This window comes from Cimex lectularius, unplaced genomic scaffold, assembly GCF_000648675.2.
Source record: "Cimex lectularius strain Harlan isolate CLEC.00 unplaced genomic scaffold, Clec_2.1 scaffold14, whole genome shotgun sequence".
In the NCBI taxonomy this organism is placed as follows: Eukaryota; Metazoa; Arthropoda; class Insecta; order Hemiptera; family Cimicidae; genus Cimex; species Cimex lectularius.
In genome coordinates this window covers 1,641,739-1,663,666 of record NW_019392637.1, presented here as the reverse complement: position 1 = coordinate 1,663,666, position 21,928 = coordinate 1,641,739, and the positions used below count along the sequence as shown (strand labels likewise).

General features: G+C 34.8%; 3 protein-coding genes across 7 annotated transcripts in view; 2 read left to right on the top strand and 1 right to left on the bottom strand.

Annotated features, from left to right (window-relative positions):
• The window catches only part of LOC106662964 (forkhead box protein E4-like), a 21,842-nt gene extending 8,656 nt beyond the window's left edge, over positions 1-13,186 (top strand). The window contains exons 2-10 of one of the 2 annotated variants that reach the window (XR_002910340.1): positions 3,418-3,490; positions 10,438-10,570; positions 10,625-11,050; positions 11,110-11,215; positions 11,289-11,355; positions 11,428-11,544; positions 11,604-11,707; positions 12,660-12,797; positions 12,911-13,115. Coding sequence is in view for 1 of the 2 variants with exons in the window: in XM_014387422.2 (XP_014242908.1) it covers positions 3,418-3,490; positions 10,438-10,570; positions 10,625-11,050; positions 11,110-11,215; positions 11,289-11,355; positions 11,428-11,544; positions 11,604-11,701 (1,020 nt within the window). In the remaining variant the exon portion in view is untranslated. Of the gene's footprint in view, positions 1-3,417; positions 3,491-10,437; positions 10,571-10,624; positions 11,051-11,109; positions 11,216-11,288; positions 11,356-11,427; positions 11,545-11,603; positions 11,708-12,659; positions 12,798-12,910 lie in introns of both variants that reach the window. The other variant, XM_014387422.2, reaches the window with a different exon arrangement.
• LOC106663201 lies at positions 13,134-15,685 on the bottom strand. The gene is made up of 2 exons (XM_014387860.1): positions 15,497-15,685; positions 13,134-13,558 (listed from the first exon to the last, which is right to left on the bottom strand). Exons 1-2 carry the CDS (start codon positions 15,566-15,568, stop codon positions 13,319-13,321), a joined length of 312 nt encoding a protein of 103 aa, XP_014243346.1. The 5' UTR covers positions 15,569-15,685; the 3' UTR covers positions 13,134-13,318.
• Positions 15,672-21,928, top strand: LOC106663199 (choline transporter-like protein 1). Of its 4 annotated transcripts, none has more exons than XM_014387856.1 (14): positions 15,672-15,758; positions 15,820-15,862; positions 15,929-16,003; positions 16,068-16,213; positions 16,271-16,366; positions 18,248-18,332; positions 18,404-18,467; positions 18,523-18,643; positions 18,883-18,982; positions 19,037-19,156; positions 19,222-19,451; positions 19,519-19,760; positions 21,402-21,721; positions 21,796-21,928. In XM_014387856.1, the coding sequence occupies exons 1-14, from the start codon at positions 15,739-15,741 to the stop codon at positions 21,868-21,870; spliced, it is 1,737 nt and encodes a 578-aa protein (XP_014243342.1). In that variant the 5' UTR covers positions 15,672-15,738; the 3' UTR covers positions 21,871-21,928. The 4 variants fall into 4 exon arrangements, with proteins under 4 accessions (XP_014243342.1, XP_014243341.1, XP_014243344.1 ...); XM_014387855.1 differs by having other exon boundaries at positions 21,402-21,727; XM_014387858.1 differs by lacking the exons at positions 18,523-18,643; positions 18,883-18,982 and having other exon boundaries at positions 19,238-19,451; positions 21,402-21,727.

The following is a 21,928-nucleotide window of genomic DNA, read 5'->3' as shown; positions in this document are numbered from 1 at the left end:
TAGAATCTACCCTGGGAAAAAGCCTGATTAATAGAAATGATAAATGATGGAGTGAGTGTGGTGTTCAATCCTTTTTAAAAAGATAGTTCCTACTCACAGTAAGTTGTTTTGATCCGGATTTCGAGCCTTTTAGCTCATCATCAGGTTGAAGGACTTCTACAACCACGTCTCTCGACATGAATTGCCAAAGTGAACCCGCTGATACCTCCGCCAACGCGACGTTCCAATTAGCAGCTGATTTGTTTAATTTGGATGTTTGTTATTATTTATGTACATATTTAAAATGGGAGGTAGATCAAAATCTGTTATATTATTAATGCAATAATAATCGGAATAAAACCTGATTGATACAAACTATGAGAAAAAATTAGGAATTTTATTTGCTAGTAATGAAGTCTGTTTAAGATCAAATAATACAAAAATTACTGTCAATACTATCTTTTTCTTACGAGGGTTCACAACAGCAGAGGTTATATCAACCTTCGGGTTGCCGGTGTTTTTGGACAAAAAAAACATTTTTAAGTATGTCGGATTCGAATGCAGGGCCGCTGGATTCGAACCCGGGACCTTTACCTTACAGTGATGAGCGCCGTGCAACGCCTAACCGTTGCGCCAACGACGCCCCTAAAATAGGACTATTCTTAATAAAACCAGATTGTTATAAAATAAAACAAAAATTACTGAAATTATGTCTTTTCTAAATAAAACCCGATAAAAAAAATATATGTATATAACAAATTGCTGTCGATTGGACTTTTTTTTAAATAAAGCCTGATTGAAATAAAACAGTATAACAATTACTGTCAATAGGACATTTTTAAAAATAATAGTTGATTGATATAAAATAGTGCAAAAATTACGGTCTATAGTTCTTTTTTTAAATAAAGCATTATTGATATCACAAATTGATTACAATAGGACTTTTTTAATTAACGATGACTGATATCAAATAGTAAAAGAAAAAGTTACTGGCAATAAAGTTTTTTTTAAATAAAACCTAATTGATATAAAATAGTATAAAAATTACTGTCCATAGGACTTTTTTTTAAATAAAAGCTAAATAAAAAAAAAAAGTTAAAAAGCTAAATAATAAAAAAAAGTTACTCTCAATAAAACTTTTTATATTCATTATAAAAATTACTGCTAATAGAATTTTTTTAAATTAAAGCATGATTGATGTCAATTAGTATAAAAATTACTGTCTACAGGTTTCTTTTAAAATGAAGCCTGACTGATAAAATGTAGTATAAAAATTACTGTCGATAGGACTTTTTTTAATAATAGCTGATTGATATCAAGTAGTGCAAAAATTACTGACAATAGGACTTATTTTAATTAGAGATGACATATCAAATAGTAAAAGAAGTTACTGTCAATAAAACTTTTTTAAAAATAAAACCTGTCTGATATAAAATAGGATAAAAATTACTGCCAATAGGATTTTTTTAAAATAAAGCCTGATTGATATCAATTAGTACAAAAATTACTGTATATAGGTTTCTTTTAAAATGAAGCCTGATTGATGTTAAATGGTATAAAAATTACTGTCAATAGGCGTTTTTTAAAAATAGCTTATTGATATAAAATAGTGCAAAAATTACTGTCTACAGTTCTTTTTTTAAATAAAGCATTATTGATATCAAATAGTAAAAAATTACTGTCGATAGGATTTGTTTTATATATTTTGGAATAGTCTGATTGATATAAATAAGATAAAATTAATCTCTTTAGTCCTGCCTTGCTGAAAAGAAGTTACTGTCAATAAAACATTTTTTAAAATAAAACCTGTCTGATATAAAATAATATAAAAATTACTGCTAATAGGATTTTTTTAAAATAAAGCCTGATTGATATCAAATAGTATAAAAATTATTGTCAATAGGACTTTTTTTAATAATAGCTGATTGACATAAAATAGTGCAAAAATTACTGTCAATAGTATTTGTTTTATAATTTTTGGAATAGTCTGATTGATATAAAATAGTATAAAAATTACTGTCAGTAGGATTTGTTTTATATTTTTTGGAATAGTCTGATTGATATAAATAAGATAAAATTAATCTCCTTAGTCCTGCCTTGCTGAAAAGAAAGCCTAATTGATAGAAATACATAATAAAATATAGCATCACTAGGGCTCGTTTTTCGATTTAAACCCTGATATAGAATATTCCAAAATTACTAATATTGGAACACGGTTCGCTGGATTAATAAAAAGCTTGATGGATAGAACTAAATTCATCAGGTCTTTTTTTTTTGGAATAAAGCCAGATTGATACAAAATAGTAGAAAATTGTACTCATCAGCTCTTTTTTTCTAGGAATAAAGCCTGATTGATAAAAAATAGTACAAAATTATAGTCATCAGTTTTTTCTAGTAATAAAGCCTCAGTGATACAAAATAGTACAAAATTATATTCATCAGGTTTTTTTTCTAGGAATAAAGCCTGATTGATACAAAATAGTACAAAATTATACTCATCAAGTCTTTTTTTTCTAGGAATAAAGCCGGATTGATACAAAGTAGTACAAAATTATATTCATCAGGTTTTTTTTCTAGGAATAAAGCCTGATTGATAAAAAATAGTACAAAATTATACTAATCAGGTCTTTTTTTCTAGGAATAGAGCCAGATTGATACAAAGTAGTACAAAATTATATTCATCAGGTTTTTTTTCTAGGAATAAAGCCAGATTGATACAAAGTAGTACAAAATTATACTCATCAGGTCTTTTTTCTTCTAGGAATAAAGCCTGATTGATACAAAATAGTAGAAAATTATAGACATCAGGTTTTTTTCTAGGAATACAGCCTGATTGATAAAAAAATAGTAGAAAATTATAGTCATCAGGTCTTTTTTTCTAGGAATAAAGCCAGATTGATACAAAATAGTACAAAATTATATCATCAGGTTTTTTTCCTAAGAATAAAGTCTGATTGATACAAAATAGTACAAAATTATAGTCATCAGGACTTTTTTTCTAGGAATAAAGACAGATTGATACAAAAGAACCCAATAATCGTTAAGATTGTTTAATCCTGAGAATACAGCCCGATTGATACACATTTCTCTAGGAGGTGGACAAGGAAAATTCGGAAACAAATAGCCGTCAACGGTCGGTTTTCCTTCCCATTGGCCTGATTGTTACAAAACGTTAACTTTTGCTGGATGGACATCAACGACGCACTGTGCACCTTGAAACCCGTCCTATTTCCACCTGTTGGAAAAATTGAAACGGGATATTTTTCGAGCTTTTTTTTAATTTTTAGATCCGAGTTGGAAGAAGAAAACATTGATAGTTGGCACTAATTTATAAATAGACATTGACTAACCACTATTCTCGACTTCGTTATGACCCGTTTCGTACTTCCTCGGGAGGCGGTAATCTTTTTTTTAAATCTAATATGATTTTTTTTACAGGATCTTAACACGGATGGGACAGGGTTGAAAATAAAACAGGAGAACTACATACAGTCTTCTGAAGACCAGATCGGTGAGTGGAATTTTTTTTCGTAATTTATGGAGAATTTTGCCACTTTTGGGTTCAAAAATCGGTCTGAAGAAGGAAAAACTGGAAAACCGTCTCGTCGCGGATAATTTCCTTTTTTGTTTCTCATTTTAAATTGGGTCGCCGACCCGTTTTGGAGAGTCAGCGTTTTCACAACTCTTCCGCAAAAAAGCAGTAGAACAAGAAAAGATGGTTGTGAAACAAATTGTGCAACTCGAAAAAGGAAAAGAGAGAAAATTTCATTTCAAATTCGCCCCTCTGGGCCAATGGGCCGTCCAAGGATCTTTTGGGCTCCCTGTCAGCGGGTTTTTTCCCCAAGGATTTGTAAATAAACCAGCCTGTAAACAAGAAGAAAAGAGGAAAATAAAAAAAGAGAGAGAAATAAAAGATTTGGAAAAGAGGACGTAAAGACAATTACAACCAAATTAATTGGCAAAATTGTAAATTTTAGTTTTTTTCTGATTTTCTTAGCCTTTTTTTGTATGTTCTGAGACTAAACTCTGTCAAATTGGAAGGCACTTTTAAACCGAAAAGCCTGAAAAACAAATTGTATTAAAGGATGTGACAGCTTTTAGAAGTTTTCCTGCTTATATTGTGTGTTTTTTGACTTTCGAGCCTAAACGTTTTCGTTTAGTTCAATTGGAAGGCGGTTTTTTGCCACAGAAGGCTGAAAATGTTAATTATATTCACGAAAAATGTTTTTTTTAGCGATTTTTCCTGGTTTAGTTGGCATTTTTTTTAAATTTTCTATTTTGTTCTGAAGCTGATTTTCTAATTGTCTAACGGGAAGACGATTTTTTGCCTGAAAAAGCTAATTGTATTTAGGGATGTGATCGCTTTTAGAAGTTTTTCTGCTTATATTGTGTGTTTTTTGACTTTCGAGCCTAAACGTTTTCATTTAGTTCAACTGGAAGGCGGTTTTTTGCCAAAGAAGGCTGAAAAAAGTAATTATATTAACGATAAATAGGTTTTTTAAGCGATTTTTTTCTGCTTTAGTTGGCTTTTTTTATTTTATATTTTGTTCTGAAACTAAACATTTTCAAATTGTCCAACGGGAAGACGATGTTTTGCCTGAAAAAGCTAATTGTATTAAGGGATGTGACAGCTTTTAGAAGTTTTTCTACTTATATTGTGTGTTTTTTAACTTTCGAGCCTAAACGTTTTCATTTAGTTCAATTGGAAGGCGGTTTTTTGTCACAGAAGGCTGAAAAAATGAATTATATTCACGATAAATTTTTTTTAGCGATTTTTCCAGGTTTAGATGGCAATTTCTTTTATTAATTTTTTTATTTTGCTCTGAAGCTAAACTCTTTCAAATTATTCGACTGGAAGGCGATTTTTGCCTGAAAAAGCGAATTGTATTAAAGGACCTGACAGATTTTTAGGCGTTTTTTTGCTTGCCTTGTGCATTTTTTAGACTTTTGAGCATAAACTTTTTCATTTTGCCCAATTGAAAAACTTTTTTTTTCTAAAGAAGGCCTGAAAAAACTATTTTTATTATCTATGGCTTTTTTTAGGGATTTTCCAGGTTTGGTTGGCTTTTTTCGGAATATTTTTTTTCTCTTCTTGTCTTGTATTTTTTTCGGGCCTTAACATTTTTGGTTTGTTTTACTGGAAGGCGGATTTTTGCCTAAGATGCTTGAGAAAGTTATTTAAATAAAGGAGGGGGCGAGGCTTCAGGAGTTTTAGTCTTGTATGGTAGTTTTTCTGACTTCTCTATTTTTAATGTTTTTCTGTATAAATAATTTTTTTAGCGATTTTTCCTGGTTTAGTTGGCAATTTCTTTTTAAAATTTTTTATTTTTTTCTGAAGCCAAACTCTTTCAAATTATTCGACTGGAAGGCGATTTTTTGCCTGAAAAAGCGAATTGTATTAAAGGACCTGACAGATTTTTAGGCGTTTTTCTGCTTGCCTTGTGCATTTCTTTGACTTTTGAGCATAAACATTTTCATTTTGTCCAATTTAAATTTTTTTTCTAAAGAAGGCCTGAAAAAACTATTTTTATTATCGATCAATGGGCTTTTTTAGAGATTTTCCAGGTTTGGTTGGCTTTTTTCTGAATTTTTTGTTTCTCTTCTTGTCTTGTATTTTTTCGGACCTAGACTTTTTTAGTTTGTTTTATTGGAAGGCGGATTTTTGCCAATGATGTTTAAAAACTTATTTAAATAAATTAAGGGGGCGAGGATCCAGGAGTTTTCGTCTTGTACGGTAGTTTTTCTGGCTTCTCCATTTTTAATTTTTTTTGTATCTGGAAGGCGGTTATTTTGGCAAAGAAGACTTGGAAAACCTTATTACTTTGAGGAATATGAGTTTCGAACATAGACTTCTTCAGTTTGTTTGTTAGCTGGAATTTTGCTTAAGAAGGCTTGAAGGCTTTCTTTAAAGATAAGTAATTTTTTTCTGGTTTTTGGACATTTTTTATTTATCCTTAGCCTAGACACTTTCAATTTGTCCAACTGGAAAGAAATTTTTGCCTAAAAGCGTGATAAAGCTAATTACATTAAGGAATGTAACAGCTTTTTCGGCGCTTTTCTGCTTGTCTTGTTTTGATGTTAGACAGGTTTTTTAGAGAGTTTTCCTGGTTTGTTGGCCTTTTTTGTTTGTTCTGAAGCTAAACTCTTTCAAATTATCCAACTGGAAGTCGATTTTTAGCCTGAAAAAGCTAATTGTATTAAAGGATGTGATATATTTTTAGGCGTTTTTCGGCTTGTCTTGTGTTTTTTCTTTTGGCCTAGACTTCTTCAGTTTGTTTAGCTGGAATGAAATTTTTTTGCTTAAAGGAAAGCTTAAAAAATAATCACATTAAAGATAAATAGTTTTTTTTTTTTTTTTTTAATTGTTGTCTGCTGTTGTTGGCCTTCTTTACTCTACTTTTTGAACTCATGACCCGGGACGATGTAGAATTTTCCTCAAAACCCACCCCCTTTCTCCTTTTGGCTTGTTTTTGCCTCGCGGCTTGAAACTCTACCGCGTCCATTAGGGGTGTTTTCGCGAAATTCGACTCGGCTGGGGGTGAATTGTTAAAGGGGCAAGCGAGGCCGTGCCCGAATTTGAAACGCGAACACAGAACCGCCCCCGGGGGCGGCGGCTCCTCCTCCCCCGGGGGGGTCAAACTGCTAATTAGCCCTCGACCGTAATCCACCCCTTCGGGTAGAAGGCTCAAACCGCCCTTTTAGACCTGTTGAATTTTAGACTAGAAATTCGAAATCAACCCGGTTAATTAACTCAAACCATTAACGCCAAACCCCGAAAAATGTGCCTTGCAGGTTCTCTGTTTTTTTATAGTAAGAAGTTTTAAAAAAAGCCTTTAAAAATTTGCCTTTCCTTAGGACAAATTGAAAGAGTCCAGGCACAGAACAAATAAAAAAAGGCAAAACAAAACCAGAAAAAATTTAAAAAAACTATTTATCTTTAATGCAGTTAATAATAATTATTTTTTCAGGCCTACTTTGGCAAAAAAATCGTCTTCCAGTTAAACAAACTAAAAAAGTCTAGTCAAGAAAAAAAGCACAAGTCAAACAGAAGAACGCCTAAAAACGCTATCTCGTCCCTTAATACAATTAGCTTTTTCACGCAAAAACTGCTTTTCCTGGGCAAATTAGGAGAGTCGGCTAAAAATAATTAAAAAATCAGAAAAACCTTTTAAAAAATTACTTTTTTAAAATTTACTTAGTTTTTTCAAGCATTCTTTGACAAAAAAAAATCTAGGCACGAAAAAAACAACATACAAGACAAGAATAGAAACGCCTAAAAAGCTGACATATTCCTTACTATAATTAGTTTTTCCAGGATTCTCAGACAATAATTCGCCTTCCAGTTGGACAATTTGATACAGTTTAGCTTCAGAACAAACAAAACCAGGAAAAATCCCTAAAAAAATGGAACTATTTATCGTTAATACCTAATACCTATTTTTCAAGCCTTATTTGGCTAAAAACGCGCCTTCCAGTTAGCTAAATGAAAAAGTTTAGGCTCGCAAGTCAAAAAAACACACGAGACAAGCAGAAAAACGCCTAAAAAAGCTGTCACGTCCCTTAATACAATTAGCTTTTTCTGGCAAAAAATCGTCTTCCTGGTGGACAGTTTGAAATAGTTTACCTCAGAACATAGAAAAAGGCAAACCAAACAAAAACAAAAAAAATCCCAGAAAAGCCCATTTGCCGTTAATATAATTAATTTTTTCAGGCCTTCTTTGGCGAAAAATCTGTTTTCCAGTTGGACAAAATGAAAAAGTAAAGAGAAAAAAAAAACAGAAGAACGCCTAAAAAGCTGACATATTCCTTACTACAATTAGTTTTCCAGGATTCTCAGGCAATGATTCGCCTTCCAGTTTGACAATTAGCCAACCAAACCAAAAATCCCAGAAAAGCCTATTTCCCGTTAATATAATTAATTTTTTTCAGGCCTTCTTCGGCGAAAAACTGTTTTCCACTTGAACAAAATGAAAAAGTAAAGAAAGAAAAAAGCAGAAGAACGCCTAAAAAGCTGTCACATACCTTAATACAATTGGCTTTTTCAGATTTACAGGCAAAAATTGGCCTTCCCATTGATCATACTGAAAAATTCTAGGCACGAAAAACATATAAACAAACAAGACAAACACAGAAACGTCAAAAAGCTGTCCCATTTCTTAACATAATTAGCTTTGAGAGCTTCTTTTATTTAATTAGGTTTTTGAAGGTTATTATAATTATTATTATACAGTTAGCTTTTTCGGGCTTTTCACGCAAAAACTTTTTTCTTTCTGATCTGGTTCATTTTCCAACATTTCTTTTAGTACTGATCTTTTTTCTGAAATTTGTTTTAACCATCACCGGAACGATTTGGACTTAAATTTGGCCGAAGGAATGTCAAACGGCAGAAATTTTTTTACACTTTTACAGCTCGGCATGACATCATGCTGACTTGTCAGCGCTGATCGCCGAAAACGACCCGATCAGCGTTTCCTCCCCGCGTTTTTTTGATGCAAGAGCCTCGGATGGCCCGTTTCCCTTTTTCCTTCCATCGGGTTAATTGCCAAGTCTTGTTCGAGAGCTGAAATATTGCCGGCAAGTGGGGCGACGACGGTGAAAGATGGTGAAGTCCGACGACAGCTGAGCCCCCTTCGCCGTCCTTCGGCGTCCTCCTCCAAGCCGAAGTCCCAAAAGGGATTTGTTCTGTTTACGTAAAAGGGATCAGGCCGTGTCAACTGTGGGAAACGATCGGACAAAGTCAAAAAGGCGCGGAGAAAAACCAGCTTAAACAGAAATATCTGATTATTACGACCTTGAAATCAAGGAGTTAAGTTGGTCTTTGCAGTTACTTTTTCACCTTCGCACCTTCAAGGATAAAGGAAATCCCCCCCCCAAAAAAAAACAATGATTACTTTATTATAGGATTTGTACGAGAAAACTACATTAAACTCAAACAAAGTCGATCTTAGTTCGTTCCCACATGAAAATCTTATTATTATAACATTGAAATCAGGGGTTAAGCTGATCATTGCAATTATTTTTCTCCTACGACCCGTCGGCAATAAATTAAGGCAAAAAATATTAATTTATTGCAGGATTTGTACGAGAAAACAGCATTACATTCAAACAACCTCGATCCTTAGACTGCTCTCTGATGAAAATATTATTATTATTATAACTTTGAAACCAGGGGTTAAGCTGGTCTTTGCAATTATTTTTCACCTTCACACCTTCAGCAATAAACTAAGCCTAAAAAATGATTAATTTATTATGGAATTAGTAGGAAAAAAGGGCTTTACAATCCAACTCGATCATACACTATTCTCATGATAATTGACCTTGAAATCAGGAGGTTTAAGCTGGTCTTTGCGATTATTGTTCACCTACCAACTTCTAGCAATAAATAAACTAAAAGAACAATTAATTTATTACGGCATTAATATGAGAAAAGTACATTATAATTAAATAAACTCGGCCTTAAACTGTTTTCCTTAAATTTTTTATTATTATGACCTTGAAATCAAGGGGTTAAGCTGGTCTTTGCGATTATTTTTCACCTTCGAACCTTCAGCAATAAATTAAACTAAAAGAACAATTAATTTATTATGGGCTTAATGAGAGAAAAAGGGCATTACAATCAAACAAACTCGTTCACAGACTGTTCTCAATTGAAAATCTTATTACTATGACCTTGAAATCAGGGTGTTATGCTGGTCTTTGCGATTATTTTTCACTTTCGAATATTCCATGATAAATTAAGCATAAAACACGATTAATTTATTATGGAATTTGTATCAGCAAACAGCATGACATTTAAACAAACTCGATCCTTAGACTACTCTCTGATGAAAATATTATTGTTATAACCTTGAAATCAGGAGTTAAGCTGGTCTCTGCAATTATTTTTCACCTTCTAACCTTCAGCAATAAATAAAACTGAAAGAATAATTTATTTATTACGGTATTAATATGAGAAAAGTACATTATAATTAAACAAATTCGGCCTTAAACTGTTTTCCTTAAAATTTTTATTATTATGACCTTGAAATCACGAGGTTTAAGCTGGTCTTAGCGATTATTTTTCACCTTAGAACCTTCTATGATAAATTAAGCCTAAAAAACGATTAATTTATTATGGAATTTGTATCAGCAAACAGCATGACATACAAACAAACTCGATCCTTAGACTGCTCTCTGATGAAAATATTGTTGTAACCTTGAAATCAGGGGTTAAGCTGGTCTTTTCAATTATTTTTCACCTTCTAACCTTCAGCAATCAATTAAAATTTAAAAAAACAGTTAATTTACTATGGGATTAATACTAGAAAAAGGGCATTAAACTCAAACAAACTCACCCAGTCTGTTCTTTAATAAAAATCTTATTATTATGACCTTAAATAAAGGGATTTAAACTGGTCTTTTCGGTTATTTTTCAAAAATAATTTATTTGATGCGTTTGCCTTCTCTCTTTTCTCGAAGATTATGAGGTCAAAGAGCTGCCTGAGTCCAAAGGTCATTTGGTATACACGGAAGAGCTCCTCGGATCCTTGGCGACTCCTAGTAGCGGGGTGTCGACGACTACTGCCACATTCACTACATCCAAGGAGCAAAGGTAAAATGGTTTTAGGTTTTAGTCTTTTTTTTATTGATTGTGTTTTGTTTGTAGTGATGCTGATTGTTCGAGTTCTACTGCGACCAGCAGCACTCCGGCCACAAAGCCTCCATACTCGTACGTCGCCCTCATAGCCATGGCGATCGAAAGCATGCCAAAGAAGCGTGCCGCCCTCTCCGAGATCTACCATTTCATAACGACCACCTTCCCGTTCTTCCAGAAGAACAAAAAAGGCTGGCAGAACTCAATCCGGCACAACCTCAGCCTCAACGACTGTTTCGTCAAAGTGCCAAGGGAGAGTGGGAGCGAAAAGAAGGGCAACTACTGGATCATCAACCCCCTTTGTAGGAACATGTTCGAAAACGGTAATTTTAAAAGGAGGAGGAAAATGAAAAGGCCATATGTTCCGGGGAAACTACTACACGACAACACGTATCTTCCAAGGAGCCTGCTTCACTCGACATACCCATACCCGCCAAGGTACTAGGTCGATTTTTTTAAAATCCAGGACGTTCTTTAATGAATGTTTTTCCTCATAGCTGCAGCACGTGGAACATGAACACAAACCAGCTGCACTATCCTCCTTGTACGCAGACGGGCATACCGAGGACTCAGCAGACCTACAGTACGAACCTCCAACCCCAGGTGGGCTTAAGCTAAAAAAAAAAAAAATTTAAAAAATAAATAACAAGCCAATCCTATACTTATTTTTTTCTAGTATTCGGCCCTTCAGCCTCAGACTATGCAGATACCTATGAACGGTTACAACCAGCTAGCACCCATGGGTAGATGCAATAAAACCATAAAGAGGATTTTTGAATTTTTTTTGTCTCAATTTGTTTTTGGGTCTTCTTTAGATCTCGGATCTACATCGTCGAGCTCATTTTCGAACTACAGCAACAGCTGCAGCTTCAGGAAATACGATTCGATAGACCCGACCCTACGCTATCCATACTGGACACAGCCTGCTGAAAGTAACTCTTTTTATTTGATTTTTTTTGCAAACTTAATTTTTTTAAATTAAAAATTTTAGTCAAAGAAGAAGGACTTTTGACGACGTCGTCGAGTGTCAACTTCAACTCTTCCTTGGACTTCAGTCTTACGACAAGCCGGCCCAAGTGCTACATGTGAAATAAAGTAAGCCTGGCTCTTTTTCAAAAGCTGGATTCCCGTGGGAGTCTTATTGAGGGTATAAATAAAACGGGCCCTCGGGGAATCCTGGGCCATCCGCGGTCCCCGGGTCCGAAAACGATACTAGCTCCTGGTATATCAAGCTCCTAATACATCCCACTCCCTTGATAACTAAAATTCTTCCCCTATACTTCAGATTTTTCTACCTAGTATTTTTGAATCTCTTGTATATTGGAGAGTTGGAGAGAGAGGGGGNGAGAGAGAGAGAGAGAGAGAGAGAGAGAGAGAGAGAGAGAGAGAGAGAGAGGCCCAGGTTGAGCTCCTGTTACTTCCATCACTCCTGATAACGCCACATTGCATCTCCTAAAGTCTTCCTAATGTTGTCCTGTTTATGAATGCGCTCTCGGAAGTAGCCGTTGAGAGAAATATAGAAAATTATCCCTGGATGGAGGGAAAAAATTACTGGTTTGCAGGTTGAGCTTCTATGCTTCCTTTCTTCCTGATATTAGAGATAGTCCTCCTAGTCTGTGAAATGTTTGTGTTTATGATTTCTATTTATGAACCTCATATCCAGTTAAGGAGGAAGGAAAACAAAATGGAAGAACGAGAGAGGGGGAGAGTTGCCCAGTTAGTGCTCCTGATACATCCTTCCCTCCTGATCACTAAATGGTTGAGCTTCTGTAAAACGTATTGTGAACGTATACTCACGAAAGAATGGGAGGAAGACGAGAGTGAGAGAGAGAGAGATGTTCCTCTGTTCATCATCAGGAGCTCAACTGTATATCAGGATCTCAGTTATCAGGAGGGAAGGATATAACAGGAGATCAACCTGGCCATCTTTCACTCTCGCTCTCACTCACTCCTTTCAAGTTATAAGTTCATGCTAGATACAAAAATTTGAAAGTGTACCGTCCTACCTCCTTCACTGAATATAAATTCGTAAATGCGCCCATTTCAGAGAGTAGGAGCTCGAACTTCAGGAGGAATGAACTTACCGTGTACCTCAAATACGTAATTCAGGAGGAAAGGAAGTAACAAATGCTTAAACCAGGGAAAAACAATCAGAGACATTTTTGGATGGGGCTTAACTTTTAAGGTATCAGGATGGTATGATCTACCAGGAGTTTTACCGTTCAGATAGACGACCAGGAGCTCCCAGGAGGTCGATCAACCCAGATTAATTAGTTAATTTGCTTTTTTTTATTTCAGGACGATCTCTCCCTCAACAACCAAGACCAATCAACCAAACCCAGCGCCTCCTAATTATTTAAATTATTTATTCTCGGGGCCTTAAAACCGCCCTATTTTTGTGATTGACTACTTCTCCTTTTTCTAATTATGATTGTAATAATTATTCTATTTTGTAAACACTTAGCTATTTTGATTTTGTATTATAATTATTATTATTGATATTATCAAAAAAAATCTTCCCTCTTATTTGTATTATTTATTTAAAAATATAAAAATAAAAGTTATTATTCAGTATTGCAGTTTTTAATCACCTTTACTATCTTGATTTATTAAATAATAAAATCGCTGTTTTAGTGTGTTTTTGGAATTATTATTTTTATTGTGTATTTTGTGAGCTCATATTTTATTTGTTTGAACGGCCCCAAGTCACTTCTTTTTCTCGTTCATCCCGCCAAGCTTCTTCTGGATGTTATCCTGGGTCTGGACGACCCTCTGCAACTGGACTGGGCAGACGGAGATGCCGTTCCGGGCGACGCCGAAGGACGGTATCGAGGAGACGGTCTTCCGGGCCGGGATGAAGTTTCCGAGAGGCGGCGTGTACTGGTTGATCTTCTCCTTCATCTCCTGATTCCTCTTCGCCTGAGCCGGGCAGTTGTCGCAACCGTTCTATGCAAAAGGGGAAAAAGACACTTCTATCAGGAGGTGATAGCAGGAGGTCCTTCAAGGAGAACAAAAGTAAAAGATGAATGTTTCCAAGGAGGACAAAAGCTCCTGTAGTAGCACTAAAAACGGTTTCATGCTTAAAAAACCTTTTTATCAGGATTTTTTGGTCTTTAAGGAGCTCTCAAATAAAAATATGGTTTAACAAAGCTTCTATAGGTGTACTAAGAAAAGTTTCATGGCTTAAAACCATCCCTATCAGGATTTTAGCTCTATAAGGAGCTCTCAGATAAAAAGGATAGTTTATCAGTAGGTCAGAAGCTTGTATAGGAGCACTAGAAAGATTTCATGATTTAAAACCGTCCCTATCAGGATTTTAGTTCTATATAAGGAGCTCTCGGATAAAAACGATAGTTTATCAGGAGGACAAAAGTTTGATGGCTTAAAACCGTCCCTATCAGGATTTTAGTTCTATAAGGAGCTCTCAGATAAAAAGGATAGTTTATCAAGAGGACAGAAGCGTCTATAGGAGCAATAGAATGGTTTCAGGATTTAAAACCATCCCTATCAGGATTTTAGTTATATAAGGAGCTCTCAGAAAGAAAGGATAGTTTATCAGGAGGGCAGAAGCTTCAATAGGAGCACTGAGAAACGTTTCATGACTTAAAACCTTCTCTATCAGGATTTTAGCTCTATAATAACCTCTCACATAAAATGGATAATTTATCTGGAGGGCAGAAGCTTCAATAACGGCACTAGGAAAGGTGCCATTACTTAAAAACGCCTCAACAGGATTTCAATGTCTTTAAAAGGCTTTGAAATTAAAAGGATCGTATATCAGGAGGATATGAACTTCTGTACAAGCCCAGGGAAAGGTTTCATGGCTTGAAACCATCTCTATCCGGATTTTTGTTCTGTAAGAAACTCTCAGAAGAGAGCTGCTTATTATGCTTAAAAGGATAATTTATTAAGAAGGTAGAAGCTTTGATAAGAGTTCTGGGAAAGGTATCATCAGGGTTTCATTGTGTTTAAGGACCTTCGAAATAAAGAGGACTGGACATCAGGAGGGCGGGAGCGTCTTTAGTAGCTTTGAGAAAGGGTTGATGTCTTGATGTAAAATGTTTATCAGAATTTTCTGGTCATTAAGGAGCTGTCAGATAAAAAGTATGGTTTATCAGGAGGACAAAAAATTCAATAGGAGCCCTGAAAAACGTTTGATGGCTTAAAACTGTCTCCATCAGGATTTTAGATCTATAAGGAGCTCTCTGAAAGAAGAGATAGTTTATCAGGAGGTCAAAACATTCAATAGGAGGACTGAGAAAAGTTTGATGGCTTAAAACCGTCTCTATCAGGATTTTAGTTCTATTGGGTTGTCCGGAAAATAATGCAGGATTTTAAGTTTTCATTAAAAAAAATCTATATAAAATATTCTGTTTACGTTTACAGGATTACTCATTTGTATGNTGGGAAATTATTTTGATTAAAGAACATTGCTTTAAAGTAACTAGTTTCTTTTTTTTTGTTTAATACCAAAATCCTGCATTATTTTCCGGACAACCCAATATAAGGAGCTCTCGGATAAAAAGCATAGTTTATCAGCAGGACAAAAGTTTCAATAGGAGCACTAAGAAAAGTTTGGTAGCTTAAAACCGTCCCTATCACGATTTTAATTCTATAAAGAGCTCTCGGACAAAAAGCATAGTTTATCAGGAAGAGAGAAGCTTCTGTAGGAGCATTGAAAAATGTTTCATGGCTTAAAACCGTCCCTATCAGGATTTTAGTTCTATGAGGAGCTCTCGGACAAAAAGCATAGTTTATCAGCAGGACAGAAGTTTCAATAGGAGGTGATTAGTTTCGTAGCATAACAACAATTTTTTGAGGGGCTTCAACGAACTATTTATCTGATAACTTGAAGATTAAAAAAAAAGGCTCTTTTTGTTTTACCTTTGAAAATTTGCCCGCCGTCCCCATTCCCCGGCGCAACCCTTGCCTCAGAGGAGTCACCATCACCCACATCTTGAAACCGTCCGTCCGACCCCTTATGTGATTTTGCTCATGTCAGGAAATTGAAAATCATTATTTATTTATTTATTTTTTTTTTTTAAGCAAACCCGTCGAAAACATGTGTTTTTTTCCCCTGTGAGAAGTTTTCTTTTTGTCCATTTTTCCTTTTAAACCCGAAGGCCATGCTGAAGAAGCTGCCGTGGTACAGTGTAGTTATTCTCGAGGACGTAGCTTTTGTTTAATTTTTTTTTTTCACCACTCAGGAAGGCCAAAAAGATAGAGAAGATAGAACTCACTCTCTGGGAGGTAAGTGGAGGTTTAAAAACCGGAAAATCTGGAACCTGGATTTAAGAAAGGCATGGACATTCGCAGGTCGAAGAGTACACGAACAGGAATGCGACAGACGTCAAGTACCTCTATGTCTTCATGACCTTCCTCGTAATCCACGTGAGACTTTAAAAAACAAAAGCACGACCGAACAACAAAACAATACTTTTTTCTCGGTCCGTAGAGTTTCGCTCCGTTCCTCGCCTTTACCATGTTCCACCGTGACATACCCGTGGACGGGAGCAACTACCCCGAGGTGTGCGCCGTCGCTTGTTCGATCCCGTTCGTCACGAAGGCGAACCAGACTGCCTCCTGTCCCTCGGGCTCTGAGTAAAACCAAAACCGCCCATAAGCCACAAAAAACGACAACATAATTTTCCCTTCTAGGTACATCTTCAACACGAAAGGGATCCAGTTCGAGGGGGAAATCAAGATCAACGTCTCCTCCCCTTGCATACAGGACTGCTTCCGACTGGCTGACGAGTAAGGATATAAGGATAATAAAAACTTTTAAATTAGAACGTAAACAGTACTAGGAAACTATAGATTATACTTGTGTATTTATTGTCCTACGTAAGAGGTGTCTTATTTCAACGTTTAGCCTAAAACTGCAAGCTTGTAATGAAGGTTTTAACATTCGAACAGTAGATTATACTTGTGCTTTTATTCTAACCTAAAATGTGCTTTACTAGAGGTTTTATCCTAAACATTGAAAGTTATAAGGTTTTAACCTTCAAACAGTAGGCTATACTTATGCTTTTATCCTCACCTAAAAGGTATCTTACTTGAGGTTATACCCTAAAGTAAAAATTTATAATTTGTTGCTTTTAGGCTAAAATCACAGTAAAAATTGGCGGAGGGGTCTAAAATAAAAGGTTTAGCCTAAAATAAAATTTTATACACGAGGTTTTAGGCTAAAAATAACTGATTATCTCGAGATTATAGCACTTTTTTTTACATGAGGTTTAGCCTAAAATAGAAGGTTATATTCGGTGTTTTAAGGCTAAAATCAAGGTTTTTGTTTGAGATTTTTACTCTAAAATAAAAGTTTAAACTTGAGGTTTCAGCCAAATCAAAAGTTAGACATGCGATTTAGTCTAAAATCGAAGGTTACAATTGGTGTTTTAAGGCTAAAGTCAAAGTTTATACTTGGTTTTTAGCTAAAATAAAAGTTTATACTTAAAATTTTAGTCAAGCATAAAGTTAAATATGAGGTTTAAGCCTAAAATAATTTTTTACATGCGTTTTAGACTAAACTCAAATTAATACGTTCATTTATGACTATTAAATACATATTTGAACTAAAATAAAATGTTATTTTGAGGTTGTTGCCTAAAACCAAAGGTTATAAATGAGGGTTTAAGCTAAAATCAAAATTTATTATCTATGTTTTTAAACTAAAATCAAAGATTTTACTTAGGGATTTCAGCCTAAAATAAAAGATTATAATTGTGGTATTAGCCAAAAATAAAGGTTATCATTGAGGGTTTAGCCCAAAATAGAACATTTTACTTGGAGATTTCAGTCCAAAATCAGAGTTTATAATTGATATTTTTAGAATAAAATCGAAGGTTGTACTTGAGATGTTCAGCCTAAAATAAAAAGTTATAATCTTTGATTTTAGAATAAAATCAATGTTTATACGCCGATTTTTTAGCCTAAAATAAAAGTTTAAACTTTGTTTTAGCCTAAAATAAAATTTTATAAGGTTGTATTGATGGCCTTTAGGGTACGGTAATACGTTATAATTGAAGTTTTATACTAAAACTTTAACTTCTACAATTCATTTAGGTTTTTAGTTGTGATAAAAAAGTCAGTGTCACGAGCGGGATTCGAACCCACGACCTTCGGTTAGATACGCGGCTACTCTACCACTTGAGCTATCGTGACTTCTATCCACTCGGACATTAACTTCCCATCTCAACCCCACCTTTTGAATTTCCCTCTCAACTAAAAACCTCAATTAATTGAAAAATATCAATTGGTCAAGCGGACCACGAAAACTAGTGAATTTAATTTCTACTTCGAGTTTTCAGCCTAAAATAAAAGGTTAAACTTAATCGTGAGTTCAGCCCAAAATAAATTTTTTACACGAGGTTCAGCGTAAAATAAAATGTTACATATGAGGATCAAATCGAGGTTTCAAGTTTATACAATAGGTTGTAGCCGAAATTATAAGATTGTACTTGAATTAATAACTTTCTAGTAATATTTTTTTAAAGGCTGGTATCCTTAAAAGTAAGTATAAAATCTTCTAATTATAATTGAGGTTTTAGCTTAAATTGAAGGATATTCTTGGATTTATAGTTTAGAGAAGCAGGTCGTAATTAAATTTTTAAGTTCCGACTTTTTTCTCTCCTGAAGCGACGCCTTTTTGAACTTCTGCTCGGACAAAACCGGCGAATCCGTCAGGAAGCTGGTCTCCAAGTTGAAAATGGACGACCAACTCGTTTGTATTTATATTGAAATAATTTTAAATGTAAAAAGTTTTCTTTTTGCCTTTTATTTATTGATCCACAGATGATCGTGAAGCTTTTCTACAGAAATTTCACTTTCAGCCTGATCTTCCGATTAGTCGGCTTAGGTAAGGATGATACACGCATATATATTTTTTCTTTACATTTCTCCTTTTTTTTAAGCTTTCATCTACATGTGTTTCATCCTGTTATACTACAATATTAAAAAGTTTGTTCCATCCTCCGTCGTTTTGTACATCATTCTCAACCTGGTTGTGACTGTTTTAATCCTCGCCTGTCTCGTGTGAGTTTCAGTTTTAAAAAAAAGAGAGGTTACACTTGAGTTTTTAATCTTAACGCCTTTAACCTCAAAGTCCGTTATATGTTTGGTTATTAGTCTAAGATAGTGAGGTTGTTACTTTAGCTTTTAGGCTATTCTAGTACTAGTGTTTATACTTAGATTATAACTTAAAAGATGAGTTTATATGAACTAGCTTTTTAGACTAAAATCGCAATTCTTTATATGTTTGTTTTAATTTAAAGAATATTCTTTAACCTGATACCTGAGATAAGTTTAAAAGGGATTTTGAAAGTTGAGAGCATATGTCGCATCGTACCTGCCTCCCTGCTTTTCTGTTCTTTAGTAAGTTTTGTTCTTTTTTTAAATTTTTATTTATTTATTATTATTTTTTTTTAGGTGTACACAGTATGGATGTTGACATGGGCGAGGAAGCTGATGGCCCTGGCGGCGGTAATGTTCAAAATGGTCCACCAACCCATCGCAAGCTTGTCGTGCCTCCTTGCCCTCAACGGAATCGTGAGTCAAACCAAAACCAATCAAAAAATCCGACCGAGTGGCAAGACTTTTTGACAAATTCCCAGGCGATGCTGTTCGCAGGCATAGTGATCAGCCTCGTGCACATACTGATCGTAAGCTACTACAGCTGCGGTGTACTCGTCGTGGCGGACGGCCAGTTCCACTACAGGAAGTCGTCCGTCCTTCTTGTACTTGGCGGTTTCCAGGTCGTTTTCGCCTGGTGGATACTCTTCTTCATGAAGGACCTTTTGGTCGCCGTGGTCGCCGGTTCTGTCTCAAATTGGTATTTCACCAAGTCCGTCCCTGTTCGACTTCATCGCCCTTCTTTTTCTTTAAGCTACAAATATAATCTTTTTTTTTAGACCCGAGGTCTTCGAGACCTGCTCACGTCTCTCTCCTGTGACGGCCAGCCTATCGGTCATCTGCAAGTACCACCTCGGTTCGATAGTCGCCGGTTCGTTCTTCCACGCTTTCGACTATTTCAGAGTCGCCCTCGTGGGCGCGTTCTTTTTCACGAGGTCGAAACGATGCCTAAATAAAAATTCTGGTAAATGCCTCGGCTACGTCTACTCTGCAACCGGATACGCCCCGTACGTCATTACTGGTAAGAAATATTAAAGGACATGTAGTGATTTACTTGCATTTGGACTTAACCAATAAAGTTGTTTACTAAAACCTGAATTATTAACTAAAATACCAGCTGAAAGGAAAATTGACGTTTTAATTCTTTAACCATAAGAGTTTTTAGCATGAAATCTTAGGTTATAAAGTTTAATTAAAAATTGAGTTGTATAATTGAGATTTTTAGCCAAAACTGTTAAGGTATAATTGGGGTTTTCAACTATTAACCTACAAGCTATAGATGTACTTTTAACCTAAAGTGTACTTAGATTAAAAATTGTAGCCTAAAGTATAAGATTTTATTGAGGTTTCATTCATAATCTAAGGTTATAATTCTGTTTTTACTCTAAAATCAACTAGATAATATGATGTAACAGCCTAAAAAAGTGTTGAACTTTATCCTAAAAACTTTATATAGAGAGTTTTATCATGAAATAGATAGTTATACATGAGGTTTTAGCCAAAAATAAATGTTTAGGCTTGAGGTTTGAGCCTAAAATTTAAAAAAAAATTTGCACGACGTTTAACTAAATAAAATATGTTTGTGGTTTTAGCCTAAAATTTTTTGTTAATGTAAATGTTTATTATTCCTAAAGAGATCAATTCTGTTTTTAGTCTAAAATAAACTAGATGATATGTTATACTTTTTACAGTTTTTAGACAGAACAGGGTTTTTAGACTAATACAAAAGTTTAAGCCTGAGGTTTAAGCTTAAATAAAACGTTATACATGAGGTTTGGCCTAAAATAAAATTTTATACTTGAGATTTTGCCAAAGTGTAACCATATGTACTTTATGTTTTAGCGTTAAAAAGGTTATACTCAGAGTTTTAGCCTAAAATAAATGATAAAACATGGAGTTTTAACCTTAAAAATGTTATACTTGGGGTTATTACCTAAAACCAAAGGTTAAACTTGGGGTTTTAACCTAAAATATTATACTTTCAGTTTTAGCCTAAAATCTTATACTTATCTTTGGTTTTGAGTGTAAAATAAAAAGTTGTACTTTGAGTTTTAGCTTTAAAAGTGTTATGCTTGGGGTTTTAGTTTAAAATAAACTATTATGCTAGGCTTTTAGGCTAAAATAAAAGGTTTACTTGGGGGTTTAGACTAAACGAAAAGTTATAGTTGGGGTTTTAGCCTTATAAAATGTTATATTTGGGATTTTAGGCTAAATTGAAAGGCTATACTTGGGGTTTTAACCAAAAAAAATTGCACATGGTGTTTCAGCCAAAAAAATGGGTAAACTTCTGGTTTTAAAGTAAAATGTTATATTCTACTTGGGGTTTTGCCTAAAATCAAAGGGGTGTTTATATCTTCATAGCTTAAAAATGCAAGTAACACTTCAACATTTCTCATAAATTGGTAACAATTAAGTTTGTACACCTACCTTATACCGTTATTTTCATATAACTTTCAAATCCTTAATCCTTAAAAAATGTAGTTAAAGTTAAAGTTAACTAACTGGTTTTGTTAGCGTTTTTTTAACCTAAGCCAATTAAAGGTAAAATAGCTATGGATATAAAATGAAAAGATAAGGTTTTACCATTAAATATCAGGTTATACTTGAATATTTGGTTTAAAGGGCTGTTTTTAGCCTAAAAGAAAATTTTGTTTTTTAACAGTGGTCGCCGGTTTACCATTCTTCGAGGCAGTTGAGAAGTGCCATGAGCTGATGTCCGGCGTCTCCCATCTGAGAAAGTCCCTCGTCCCATTCTTCTTCGTCTACAACACTCTCATCGTGAGCACGTACGTCGGCGTCTCGATGCTCTTCTTGCACAAGGTGCGCGGCCTCGAATTCTTCTACCCGATGATCGTTTTCTTGACCTTCACCAGCTTCCTCGTCGTACGTCTCATATCGGCCTTCTTCACGGCTGTACTCCTCAGCACCCTCGTCTCCTTCTTGGTCGAACAGGAGAATGGCGATAATATCAAAGGGCCGATGGTGAAGGTCCTCAATCCAGTTTTTCATTTTTTAACTTTTTTCTTCATTTAATCAACTTTTTTCTCTTTTACTAGCCCTTCATAGAAATGGGAAAGGCCATCGCAGACAGGCCTTACGGTTACTGCGCCAAGAACACAAACCCTCCATAGATTAGTTTCCTTTTAGTTTAAAATTGAATCAATAAAACTATAACACAAAACATTATAA